The sequence below is a fragment of the Crinia signifera genome, chromosome 4, assembly GCF_055691185.1.
Source record: "Crinia signifera chromosome 4, ASM5569118v1, whole genome shotgun sequence".
In the NCBI taxonomy this organism is placed as follows: Eukaryota; Metazoa; Chordata; class Amphibia; order Anura; family Myobatrachidae; genus Crinia; species Crinia signifera.
The window spans coordinates 206,460,387-206,474,296 of NC_139220.1; the positions used below are offsets into that span (position 1 = coordinate 206,460,387).

General features: G+C 45.0%; 1 protein-coding gene across 3 annotated transcripts in view; it reads left to right on the forward strand.

Moving 5' to 3' along the window:
- REC114 (REC114 meiotic recombination protein) overlaps positions 1–13,910 on the forward strand; it is a 154,361-nt gene that overhangs the window by 128,292 nt on the left and 12,159 nt on the right. For 2 of the 3 annotated variants that reach the window (XM_083183574.1, XM_083183570.1), the window contains 2 exons: positions 13,436–13,543; positions 13,646–13,702. In XM_083183574.1, the coding sequence (XP_083039700.1) occupies positions 13,436–13,543; positions 13,646–13,702 (165 nt within the window). The remainder of the gene's footprint in view (positions 1–13,435; positions 13,544–13,645; positions 13,703–13,910) is intronic. The other variant, XM_083183575.1, reaches the window with a different exon arrangement.

A 13,910-nucleotide genomic window follows, 5' to 3' on the forward strand; every position in this document is an offset into this window, starting at 1 on the left:
CATTGAGGGACCTCTTTGCTTCTATAAATTACTAGCAGGGTCATTGACCCCATCGCAGGGTTCATTGTAAAGTAAGACTTCCATACTGTCAGTTTGGCGCATTCTCTACAAGGAGTTGCCCCAGGTAACGGGAGCTCGCTTGTCCCTCCTCAGGGGTTATTGTTCTGTCTAGATTACCTTGACAGACTGCTGCATTTCTAGCAGGGAGTTACCCTAGGTAACGGGAGCTTGCCTGTACCCCTTTAAAAGGGGACTGTTAATTTGTTCTGGCCTATCCATAGTAGTGTGCACACTAAGGCAGGGCCCACTCCATCCCCTGAGGATTTGTCTTCGTCACACCAGTGACTGTGTATTGTACCTGGGACTACAGTGCTAGCATACACATGTGCAAGGTGTAGCGCCACCTGGCGGATATTTGGAGTTACAACAGTTTAGTTACAGTAGCGTGGCTGAGAGCTAGTCCTATCTTTATTGACATCATTCTTTCTCAGATTGTCTTATTTAATAACGTTCTATGGTAATATCTTTCTGAAGTCATTATGTTATGTCATTGCATATACAACGGGTGGGTGCCATTGTCTTTTGATAAGGGATCATAAATGAGCATTGCAGATTAGCCATTGACTTTTCTGAGGTGTTCATTGGTTACTAAATTCAGACAGAAATATTTAAATGTCTTTCTTTCATTTGATGTTTGCACGAAGTATTTGAAAGTATTGCAGCAACTGCACTACGTCTTTTATAAATAAATACTCATTGCTGCTAGCCATCTTTTCTTTGTGGGTCCTTCCCGGGGTGTCCTATCTCCTGCCTGCAGTGTCTGTCATCGACTAACAAGGGCCGTGAAGAAACCCAAAGCCCCTGCCGTCACCAGATCCAGGTACACCTTCATACCGTCCGCATTTACAGGTGCTCCTGTCACAGATGCGATATCCATGTTAACTTCACAGGAGTGCTTATACAATGAAATATCTCATAAATTCACTATCCACGTCGGCGTGGAGTTGATTTTATATAGCGTGGCGAGCGGATGCGGATTACTTAACATGTAACCCGTGTCCCCTCGCGGGGCTCGCCACGCTTTGGGCTCGCTGCGCTCGCCACACTATATAAATTCAACTCCACGCCGACGTGGATAGTGGGGGAATAAAAAGGTTGGAGGACGCGTTCCGACGCCGCTCGCCATGCTTCGGGCTAACGTAGATAATGGGGGTGTGTTATGGACACATTCACACCAGCAATATCATTAATCTGACACAGTAATGACAATGTGTGTTAACGAGTAACTGGTCGAATTTAGTCAATAAATAATGATTCAAGAACATATAACAATTCATAGCAACATTAATCAAAAATAAAAGGGACAATGATTCAAGAGCAATTATAGTAACAATAAGATTAATTAAAAAGTCAATCAGCTTTTAGGAGCAAAGTCAGTGCATGCATGATTCTATCAAATGGGTGATCTCCTGCCAAGCTTTTTCTCCAAATAAATTCTTGCAAATATGAGTCTAAAAGGTGGCGAGCTGTACCACGTTGGCACTTGTTCCTCCATTTAGCTGAACCCCAAAGTCTCTCAATTGTTTGGGTGTGGACACCACTTTCGGGATCCACAAAATTGTACTTGTGGTTAACACGGGCATGGTGGTATCCTGCCTGTTCCAATTCGTCCGTGCTGTAAGCATGCCAGCAATCACTATAAATAGTGGTTCCCGGCTCTATGTGGCTGTTAATAGCGGCCATGAGGGTGCTGACATCCCGTTGTGGCACTGCAGTGATAAAACACTGTCCCGTTTCCCGGGATATCCCTCCAAACACCCATTGCTGAGGTAAAACTCTCCCCACGTTACTCTTCCTTTTGACAAAAAGGCTTTCATCTACTTCTACGATCTGTCCAGGGCCCCTAATGCAGCGCTGCGATTGTGCCAGCAAGTCCAATTGTTATTATAGTGGACCACTGTCTTATTAGACCGGTTCAGCTCACGCTGGCAAAAGTCAATTGAGGTCATCTCGTCTGACCACGCGTAAATGAACCGCACCAGCTTCACAAAAGGCAAGCGGACCCCACGGGAAGAAATGGGCCACTCTCAGGCTCACCTTTTGGCGGCATGTCTTTATGTGGCACCCTTCACATGCACTCCTTAACAGACAACCTCATGGGGTGCCCATTGCTGCACGTCGCCGTTACTGGCAGCAGGTGACGTTCCTGTAAAAAACAAACCGTGTCCTCCTCATTCTGCGGGAGCATAAACAGGCTCACTGATGAAGATGCTGCCATTGCTGCCATCACACAGGAATCCGTCAAAATGAAGCAAAATTCACAGAAAAAGTCACTGAAACTACTATAAATCACTCTAGCGCTGGAAAACACGTCTTATCACCTCACAAAATCACCTCCAAGTGAATTTCTGACCAGATGTGCCAGGGGGCGGGAATAACATAGAGCGGGAAGGGTAAAATCGCATTGCATGGTCATAGAACGTGATGCAATGCAATTTCACTAAGTCAACGTATGTAGGGAAAGTGGGCGCTGTGATAATACACAAGTACCGAAATCTCCAGGTTTTTTAAAGCTGCAATCCTTTATAATTCAAAATCAAACTGGTTAAAAAAAAGAGATTTCTTACCAAATCTCTCACTTTCTGAATTTCTCACCCTATTAAATTTCCCCCATTTTGTTTTTTTCCTGCAATTTTATATGTTTTTTATGCTAATTCCATTACAATTTCTCTAAAGTACCTGTAGATGTCCTGTGAATCAGGTAAGATTCAAGACTCTGAAGTGCAGAAGAACACATTTACTTGGTTTCACATCAGGAACTAAACTGAACAACAAACCCGAAACTCCCTCCCATCATGCATAGCCCCAGGTAAAGTCTCATCCTGTAGGATACACATTTACATCCCTCCCTTCAAGAACATAGTAAAGGGGAGCAAAGGGAAAGGAAAATAACGGGGAGGAATAGAATGGGTAAGGGGAATTTAAGTAACATAGTCTTGAAATCGGGAATTATGCTTGCATATACGTTCGGACTTGGTGGTATACAGGCGCGTCATGGGTGACTGTTCATTGATGGTAATAGCTGGAGGTGCCATTATGTTAAAAGGAGTTTCACTATCGATTGAGGAAGAAGTAGCTGACAACCCAGAGTGTGATGTGGTGTGAGGAAGGTCTATGACATCTACTGTTACAGTGGGTGCAGTAATAGTCTCCTCAGGTAGACTTAACAGGTGGTGACGATTACGCTCATAAACCGTTCCACCTGCCTGAACAACATATCTGTTGGGCCGGCTGGCTTCCTTTATGATGGTGGCAGGCTTGTCATATCCTCAAGTGGTCTGTAGTCTAACAGCTTGTCCTGGAAGCAGCTGAGGGAGAGCGTGCACTGTGCGATCATAGTGTCTTTTATTGGACATACGCTTGAAGACAAACGCCATCTGCACTTGCGTCTGTAATTTGAGGTTGTAATTGTTTAGTAATTGGAATTTGGGTTCTGGTGCGACGTGACCATAAACATTGGGCAGGGGATGGTAACCAGTCCTGTTGTGTGTTGAGTAGGTTTAAGAGCGCTAAGAAAATGTTAGTCTGATCTCGTATGCATTTATCCAATAGATGTTTTGCTGAGCGGACAGCTCTCTCTGCAAGCCCATTGGATTGTGGATACAGTGAACTGCTCAAGATGTGTGTGAAATCCCAAGCGGGCATACGGATTAACCTCAGTGTTCATGAACTGTGTGGCATCATCTGCGCTAAGTTTCTGAGGTATTCCATGTGTAGCAAAGTGTCCTTTGAGCTTGGTAATGATGGTGGTGCTTGCAAGAGTGGGCAAGTGATCAATCTCGGTGGAGGTGACCTAGACCACACTAGGTGGGTCTGGGTGCAGGTGCGCCTGGCTAGAGCTGTGCTTCCCTAGCTGCTGCTCTGTGACAGGATAGTTGGTCCTGTACTGAATAGACAAAAGAGGGATGTGGGGTTGTGAGCTGCGCTTAGTCAAAAAATGGAGTTATATATTCTATAAATGGGAATGAAAAAAATGATGGATTGGTTGATCTAGTACAAAGAGATTTATTATCTAAAAATAGCACATAGCCAAAATACAATTGAAAATCTTAAAATGCGATACATATAAAATTCATATCTCACCAGACCAAACTGGGGTGTATGTATAGCCCGGAAAGTCCCAAAGAAGTCCTATGTAGGGCTGAGACAATAAAGCGTCCTGTATGGTGCTTGGATGGTAGACCCAATTGGGGCAGTAGGGAGGGAGGACCAAATGTGGGTATGAGGAGTGGCTCAAGTTGACACGAATTGCTGACTCCCTCCGCTGGATGTTTTTGTAGCGGGATGTGGTCCTCAACCTCTACCTTCCTGCTAAATTTGTAATCCAAATCGAGCCAGTTGGAGATGGTAATGCCAGGCCGTGGTCTATAGATGGCCCGATGGGACACACAGGTGGTGGGGCTTGGTTGGTGTCCCTGATGCAGCAGATGGTGAGGAGGATTCGATGGTGTAAGGCAGGAGCGGCCCAGAGTGGCACAAATAACCGTCTCCCTCCGCTGGATGTAATGAAGCGGGATATAATCCTCGACCTCGACCTTACTGCTGAGACTTGGTGGTCCAAATGGACAAACGATGGTAGGTGGGCACATACAACAGCACTTCCCAAAGTACACAAATCACTTTCAGCACCCCCAGGGAGACCTATTATTTCGGGCATTAACTCTTTAACTTCAAACCTTTCTTTTTTGTGGACTCCTTTCTCCAGCCTAGGGTCTCCACCCTCAGGTCACACATTAAGGATACTACATCCTTTCTTAAACTCATCAAAGAGATTACATGGAGAGATTCTTACAATTTCCTCACGCTCAACGTCACAGGCCTGTATTCCAACATCCCACATGGCCTGGGACGTCGAGCTGTAGAGAAACGTCTAGAAAAAGAGGGTGACCTGGGGGTGGAGCTCAGACTGTTTCTTCTCAATTGCATCACCTTTATTTTAGAGCACAATTATTTTTTATTTCAAGACACCTACTACTTACAGGTGATGGGTACCGCCATGGGGACCAGGTTCGCGCCCAGCTATGCCAACCTATACATGGGGGAGGTCGAGGACCACCATGTGTGGGGCGGCAGCTGTGGCGCGAGCCTGGTCCTCTATGGTCGGTACATAGATGATCTTTTTATGATTTGGGATGGGGATGCACAAACAGCACTGGATATTGTTGGAACACTTAATAGTAATCTATATAATTTACAGTTCACTCATACCTTTCACCCCACGGAGATCTCCTTCCTGGATGTGGCCCTCTCCATAAAAGATAATAAAATTGTGACCAAAAATTATACCAAGGAGGTGGGGAGTCAAGCTTACCTCCACTTTCGTAGTGGACACCATTTAACTTGGAAAAAAAGTATTCCCAAGGGACAGCTCATACGTATTAGGAGGAATTGTTCCTCATTATCAGACTTTGAAATACAAGCAGAAAAAATGATGTCCTCCTCTAGAAGCAGGGGTTACCCTGCTCCTCTAGTCCAAAAGGCGTTCGAAGAGGTACTAAATATGGATCGAGAGCAACTACTCAGTCCAAAAAAGAGAAAAAAATGATCCACATTCAGATGCCAATACGAATAACATGAGAATGGCCTTTATTAGCACTTTTACAAGCCACCATACCGAAGTTAAAAGTATTGTTTGTAAAAACTATAATATTTTGCATCAAGACCCATTTCTAACAGGGACATTACCTAAAAAGCCCAAATTCATTTTTAAGAAAAACCGTTCCCTTAAAAAGTATTCTGGCACCCAGTTTTTTACCCTCAAGTACCACCCCTTCACCCCTCACGACTTGGCTTCCCTCCCAATTGGCAGGATTCTATAGATGTGGGAGCTCCAGATGTATCACGTGCTCACACATCAAAAATGCCAAAACCACACAAATTATGGTGGATACCAAAACACACCCTATTAGAAATTTCATAAATTGTAACACTACTTATACAATCTATGTTCTGTCCTGTGAATGCGGACTCAAATATGTGGGCCGCACCACTAGGAAACTCCGCATTAGGTTCCTAGAGCACTGTCGCAATATAAAAAAGAGTCTGGTTTCACACAGTGTCTCCAGGCATTTTTTCGAGAGGCACAATGCTGACCCCCAAGTTCTAGAATTAATAGGAGTGGAGCACATTAAAGATACCAACAGGGGGGGGGGGGATAGGTTCAGCAGACTGTGCAAACAGGAAGTTTTCTGGATGCACCTGCTGAACTCTATCCACCCAGAAGGCCTCAACGAGATGGTGGAACTCAACTCAGTCATCTAGAATGTTTGGTCCCACTCCATCTATTATCTAACACCATCCCACTTGTTCATTTGTGTGTATATCTATATGCCTACCCTTTTGGTACAACATGTAATCTTGTGTTAAAATGTTAAAATATCAACTGAAAGAAATTATTGTATATCCTTTCCACCCTTTCCCTGTCCATTCATCTGAAATTAGATCTCCAACATTAATGTCATCCATCCACTCATCTATTCTACTATATATATATATATTATCCCATATACTGCATTTTTTTTTTGTATATTCTCTCTTTTTTCCTTTGTATAAACACCATTGTGTGGCCTAACATAAGCAAAATATCCCAAATGTACTCTAGTTTATATCCACTAGAGGGCAGCCCTTCTTTACTCTTGCCCAAATACAGCAACATAGGTATTTTAGAAATTAGTACCTTTGTCCTGTAATATAACACAGGATGCTATATTGGATCGCTCATGCCGAAATGAGTTTGTCTCCATTTCTCTGTTTGTTTATGATACATGTGTATAATATACTCTGAACGTCTACTGGGCCAGTGTATGAAGCTGGAGAGATCCACGCCCACTTGAATGACACCTAATCAAGAATACCCGCCCCCTAACATACCCACATAGGGGAGTGTATGACAAACACCAGTCCGCGCCCCCCCGGAAGTCCGGGTGACGCGACAGGCGATTCTAGCCTTAGGTCCCCGCCCCCGATACCACCGTCCTCCATCAGCCGCGTCACCGGAAGTCGGAATGACGCGCCAAACAGAAGGTACTGGCGGTACCTCCGAAAACACGCTCCCCTACTGACCACGTCACCGGAAGTCTGGATGACGCGGTTAAGGGGGCTGTAACCTCTGCCCTGGAACCCATTCCATCAACAACTCCCAACACATGGGACATAATATCATGTCGCGCTACCGGAAGTCCGGATGACGCGATAAGGGCTAATAACCCCCGCCCCCACAGCCTATTTAGAAGTATGGCTAAATGCCCTGGAAATGAATCAGATGCCCTTCCAATCGGAGCGCTTGTCTATTAAGGTCATGTGAGTTGCCATGACCACCATGTAAACATTATTAAAGCTACCAGTTAATAAACACTACCTATGTACATTACAAAGGAAAAATACACATTATCTGAATGTTTATCCAGTTATCTCATCTTACTGTGAATGTATATATAATCATTTGCCTCCTACTTTAGCGTTTCATGTATTTATAAAACGGATTGGTTGATCTAATTAACTCGGTCACATGACCCATGTAACAGGAAATAAATAGCCTGCCATGTTTCTAACCTGTTATCCTCTGACAAAGCTGCCTGGAGCAGCGAAACCGGTCAGGACACAGATTTTTTTTTTTATCTCCATCCAGAACTTTAAACTGGTATCTTCAAAGAGCCCGGAAGTGCTGTTGTGTGTGCCCACCTACCATCGTTTGTCCATTTGGACCACCAAGTCTCAGCAGTAAGGTCGAGGATTATATCCCGCTTCATTACATCCAGCGGAGGGAGACGGTTATTTGTGCCACTCTGGGCCGCTCCTGCCTTACACCATCGAATCCTCCCCACCATCTGCTGCATCAGGGACACCAACCAAGCCCCACCACCTGTGGGTCCCATCGGGTCATCTATAGACCACGGCCTGGCATTACCATCTCCAACTGGCTCGATTTGGATTACAAATTTAGCAGGAAGGTAGAGGTTGAGGACCACATCCCGCTACAAAAACATCCAGCGGAGGGAGTCGGCAATTCGTGTCAACTTGAGCCACTCCTCATACCCACATTTGGTCCTCCCTCCCTACTGCCCCAATTGGGTCTACCATCCAAGCACCATACAGGACGCTTTATTGTCTCAGCCCTACATAGGACTTCTTTGGGACTTTTCGGGCTATACATACACCCCAGTTTGGTCTGGTGAGATATGAATTTTATATGTATCGCATTTTAAGATTTTCAATTGTATTTTGGCTATGTGCTATTTTTAGATATTAAATCTCTTTGTACTAGATCAACCAATCCATCATTTTTTTCATTCCCATTTATAGAATATATAACTCCATTTTTTTGCCTAAGCGCAGCTCACAACCCCACATCCCTCAAGTGATCAATCTCGACCACCCTGAGTAAGAGTCTACAAGAACCAGGTACTCCTTACCCCTTCATAGAAAACAGCAGCTGTAGTGATGGACCATGGAAGATCTGGGATGTTATGTGATTGCAGACGCTCATGTGGTAATGTACATGAAGTGCTGCACATGGGCCTTTAAATAGAAAGCTCCCTCTCAATGTCATTGAACATGGTGGACCAATAGAGAAGTTCCCTGGTCCTGAGCTTCCCTATCCTTGGTGCAATTGCTTGTGTAGTACTTTTGTAAGATGTAGGGCAGGCATTCCCAACCACAATGCTCAAGGCACACCAACAGTGCAGGTTTTATGATATCCAGCCTTCAGCACAGATGGTTTAATCAGAATCACTCAGGTACTAATTAAGTCACCTGTGCTCAAGCCTGGATATCATTAAAACCTGCACTGATAGTGTGCCTTGAGGACAATGGTTGGGAATGCCTGGTGTAGGGAATAACAAATCTCTGATGATCCCGTCTGACAGAAATAACTCATCTCGCATTGCAAAGAATGGGCGCATGTCTTGGGGAAGTTCAATGGAGGACTGAGGCCAGCCTTACAGAACAACCTGAGATAGTCGTTGACACAAATCATCAGCCAGAGATTCTATTTGCAGTTTCTTCATGCGGGCAGAGGATAGGATTTGAACAGTCATTACATCATAGTCAATATCAACCTGTAGAGGTGCGGAATGAGGGAGGAGTGCTCTGGAGAGGGTATCAGTCAGAAAAAACTATTTTCCACGCCATTATTTGCCATCTGTAATTTGAGCATTGTCGTTTGTATATGGGCAGAAGCATTGTGCATATGCTTTCTCATGATGGTGATGAGCGGTTGGTGGTCAGTTTCAACAGTGACTGGCCAACTGTATCAACAGCATCTTTTTTTTTAATCTGTACATACAGGTGGAGCCCCTCTTTCACTGTCAGCGTTCGCCAGAACCTCCCCGCTGGCGAGCGCTGGTGGAGAGGGACTCCATCAGACTGCGTCCCAGTCACTCGGCAGCTGGGTGGCATGACCCTGCCCGTCTCCACTTCAGGGAGGCAAGCAGGGTTGGGGGGAGGGGGTTTGGGGCAGCGGTGGGAACCGGCGATGGCGGCGGCAGACGGTGGTGGGAAGCTTCATCGGAACAGGGTGGAATCACCTGCCCCTGCAAGCATGACGCTGGCTGCATCTGTAACAGGATACTGTTTCTGTCAGAGCCCAGGAATGAAAAGCAATTGGTCTGTTCTTTTGAAGGCAGACCACACCCGATCCATGCTGTGAGGCATCAGCTGAAATTACCACCGGCAAGTGTACATTGAAGTATTGCAGTACAGGTGGGCTGGTGATCATGCGCTTAAAATTTTACACTGCGGTGTGGTGAGGTTCCAACCAATACCACTTGGTGTAGAAGTTGTCACATGGTTGCAGTGATTGGGGATGAATTTGTACAGGTAATTTTTATTTCCTAAGAAATGTTGGAGGCTGTTTTTCCAGCGACAGGGGCATGTGCTGGATGGCTGCTGTTTTGTCATGGTTGGGTTTAACACCTTGGCTTGTACATTAAAACGACATGGGAAACAAACTCCCATATAATCTACATATGTGCAACAACATACAAACACACACAAACAACCTGAAGGCACACAAATCAACGAAGACCATTCTTGTCAATGAATCAGAAATCCGGACTCATTAGTCAGTGTTCATGATGATTAGTCTAAAGGTGCAAGAATAGTTTGGTCACAATTAGTTTTAAGGCATTAAATTGTGGACACAAGCAAAGTGTGTAACCAGTAGTATACACTTTTTATAGTAGTATTGGAAATTATGTCATAGGAAAAATTTCCAAACGATTTGAAGACGTATAGTACAATATAACACAAAGGTTCACACTAATTTATTAAGTCACAAAGTACAACAATTATTTAAAATGAATCAATTCCAGATATATTGATTAATGCGAGTGCTAATTAGGCTAATTCACAAGGCCTAAGGCAAAAAACACTAACAATTGATTTCAATAAATAATTTTGAGGCACATTAGTCAATATTTGTGCTAAAAGGCTGATTCATCTGTATGGAAAAGCCAGCACAGTATGCTTATAAAATGCAAATCTTATAATGTTATTAAATAAATATACTGTATCAGGTGAATGATTCCCAGAGGAACAGAGAGCGTATATGCTTATACTGGCCACCAAAGTTGCTAATTAGAAAAGTATCTCTATCTAAAAATTGAATATCAATATGAGCAGACAATTATTAGCGTTGGTTGGTAGTCGGTAGGATCATATAGTATTATCAGCAAATGGTTTGTGGTGATATGTGTTTCTTCCACAAGGAATTAGGTACTGCATTATGCTGAAAGTTAGGCTTATAGGAGATAGTAAGAGGGTACTGAAAAGTAAGTAACAAACCGCATGTGTGGCTGCTATTTCTTCCCCAGCACTTATTCGGGTCTAGGCAGTGGCAGAGCTCCCGGAGGCAATGGAGGCATCTGCTGCTGGGCGCCAGCCTTAAAGGGGGCTCTGGCTCCATTGTCTCCTGATGTTCCGAGCCAACAGGGTGGGAGACTGTGCAGAAGTGCCCAGGCCCCAACACAAGCAGATGGTAATTGTATGCTGCGCTGGGACCCCGCTTATTAGATATGCAGGAGCGGTGACCCAGGCAGCAGTGAGGGGGTCCCCGCTTCGTGCATATCTGATGAGCGGGGACCCGGCGCAGTGCATATTGAATGACCGGGGACTCGCTAAGCAGTGGTTTAACCAAAGAGGGTGCTGACCGGCAATCACTGGCTGCCTCCATGTCACTGCATCTCTCATTCACCCGCTTGCAGCATCTAGAGCTGTGTGGGGATGATGCGGCAGGCTGTGGCGTCTGCTGATCAGAGTGCCAATGAGACCCCAGCACACTTCCGGGTTTCACTTACTGCTGGTTGGTGGCTGTAGTCTCCTGGCAGTCGCTGTTTGCCTGGAGCATCCAGGACTGCATTGGGGATGCTGCATTGACTGCTCTGCACTTATTACAGTAAGTGACTGTACAGGAATTGATCAAATGCTGTATTTTAGCATTAGTGTTCCTGCACTAACCATCTCACACAGGTTGCACATCAATCAGCTAAACTACCCTGTTGCCATAACTTTACTTTTCTACCAGTCCCAAATGTGTATTTTCCTCCACCCATCTGTCTGTGCCCCCTTCTACTCCACCCTTGCCCCTTCCCCTCCACCCATCTGTCTGTGCCAGCTTCTACTTCACTCTTGCCTCTTCCCCTCCACCCATCTGCCTCCTTCCTCCACCTGCCTGTGCCCCCTTATCCACCGTCCGTCTGCACCCCCTTCCCCTCCACCCATCTGCTCGTGCCCCTTCCCCTCCACTTGTCCACCTTCTTCTCCTCCATCTGTCCCTCTGCGCCTTTCTTCTTCACCCGTCCGCCTGTGGCCCCTTCCCCTCCACCCATCAACCTCCTTCCTCTCCACCTGTGCCCCCATCCCTTCCACATATTCGCCTGTGCCCCCTTTGTCTCCAACCATCCACCTGTGCCTCTGTTCCCCTGTCCACCTATGCCCCTGAAACCTTCACTTTCTTAATAAACTTTCTTTCATATGACTGACACCCTCTCTTCCTCCTTCTCTCTCTGCAACTATTTTTCTCTCCTGTCTCTGCCCTATCTTCCCTGACACTATCACTCCCATTTGCAGCTTTCTCTCTTGCACCTTCCTACCTCCTGAAACCTTCCCTTTGATGTCCTTTCTTTCTCTTTCTCCCCGAATCCCCCTCTTTCTTTTCCTTCCCTCTTTTTCCATGAAATCATCTTTCTCTGTAACGAGTGGCATGGAAGTATGCGGTGTCCGTATAGTCATTGTGTCTTTATATTAAGATGGAGGATAGTGTGCAGTCAGGAATCAGTTCTCACTATGACCGGCTGTGTACTGTCTCCAAGGTTCCTGCTAAGGCATGTAGGGTTAATGCCGCTGCTTCCTCCTTCTGTGTCAGTGCTGGCAGATGATCAGTTATGTCTGGGGGCAGCACAGGTAGCTTTCAGGCAAAAGCATAAGGAGGCGCTGATGTCACTGCAGACTGAACTGCAAGTGGTGCAAAGTGGTGTGTCTCCATGGCAATGAAAGATAATTAGTGTATAATTTTGTATTGTACCATACGCCTTCAAATCATTTAAGAATGTTGTCTGCTCATATTGATATTCAATTTAAATACAGAGATACTTTTCTAATTAACGACTTTGGTGGCAGTATAAAATATATTTCAAAGAGCATATCATATGGGGGGGCCCGAGTCACTTAGATAGGGGGCCACTTCCCACTTGTCATTACTGGCAGCAAACTGCACGGGAGAATTTTACACTGTCAAAACACAGAGTAATGGCAGTATAAACTTGGACAGTGAGTAACTTCAGGGGGGGGGAGGGCTTAATATATAATGAAAAGCTGGGTGCAGGATCCCTATGTAATATTAGGAAGACTTATATCCAAAGGATATATCAAGGAGTGCTGCTGGTGTTCGTGTTGACATCTGAGCATGTGAACCCCAATTAGTGTAGCGTTTACCTTTGCATACTGTAGTTCCCAATGCTTCAGCCAAGTGCCCCACTTCACTACCACTATGCTTGGCACACGGTTCCCAGTCAAAGTCCACGTGATTGGTAATTCATACCCCCCCCCCAAAAAGAAAAAGTGGAGACTAAAAAGTCATGACAGCCTTTTAACAATGTAGACCTATTGACTGTTGAACTTTTGGTGTTGGCCTATTGACTGTCAAACTAGACATTGTCTGTGAGCTGCCCGGCCTGCGGTTTACCTCACTAACGTTTAATTCTGCAATGGAGGCTGTTGAAGTCAGCTCAATTATAATTTAATGTGACCCAAAGTGCCCATTTCTTACATCTTTAAGTAGCTGCTCATGATTTTAAAGTTCGTGTTTGAGTTTTTAGCTACTTCATGTAGAAAACCTTTGAAGAACACAAGTGTATGAGTTTGTATGTCTTTCATGTAGGATGAGTCACGCATGTTCAGAGTACAATTCAATGGAGAGTCCAATCAGCAAGCCCAGGAAAACTGTGAGAGCTGCTTTCAGAAGCTTCAATATTACTTGAAGGAACAGGTGTGGGAGTCTTTCTATAGCAGAAATTTGTTGATCATACGGCCATTTATTTAACCATAATCATTGGTGGATTATATACACTTTACTTTCTATGCTTTTCAGATTGAGCCCTCAGAACTATTTCCAGAGGAAAGGATTAATGTAGCTCAAGTTGCTCAGGTATGTTTTAGTACTTGCAATTACAGTGCTTTTGAAAAGTATTCACCTTTTTTGGCTTTTTACCTAAAGATGGAGCACCTGTTAGCCAGCCTGCATGATCGCCAGATGTCCTGAGCTGGTGCAGGCTGGTGGACAGGAGTTCCATCTGACGTATCCCCGTCAGCAAGGCGGGGGGCAATGGCTTTCCTGCCCATCTCCGCTTCAGCGA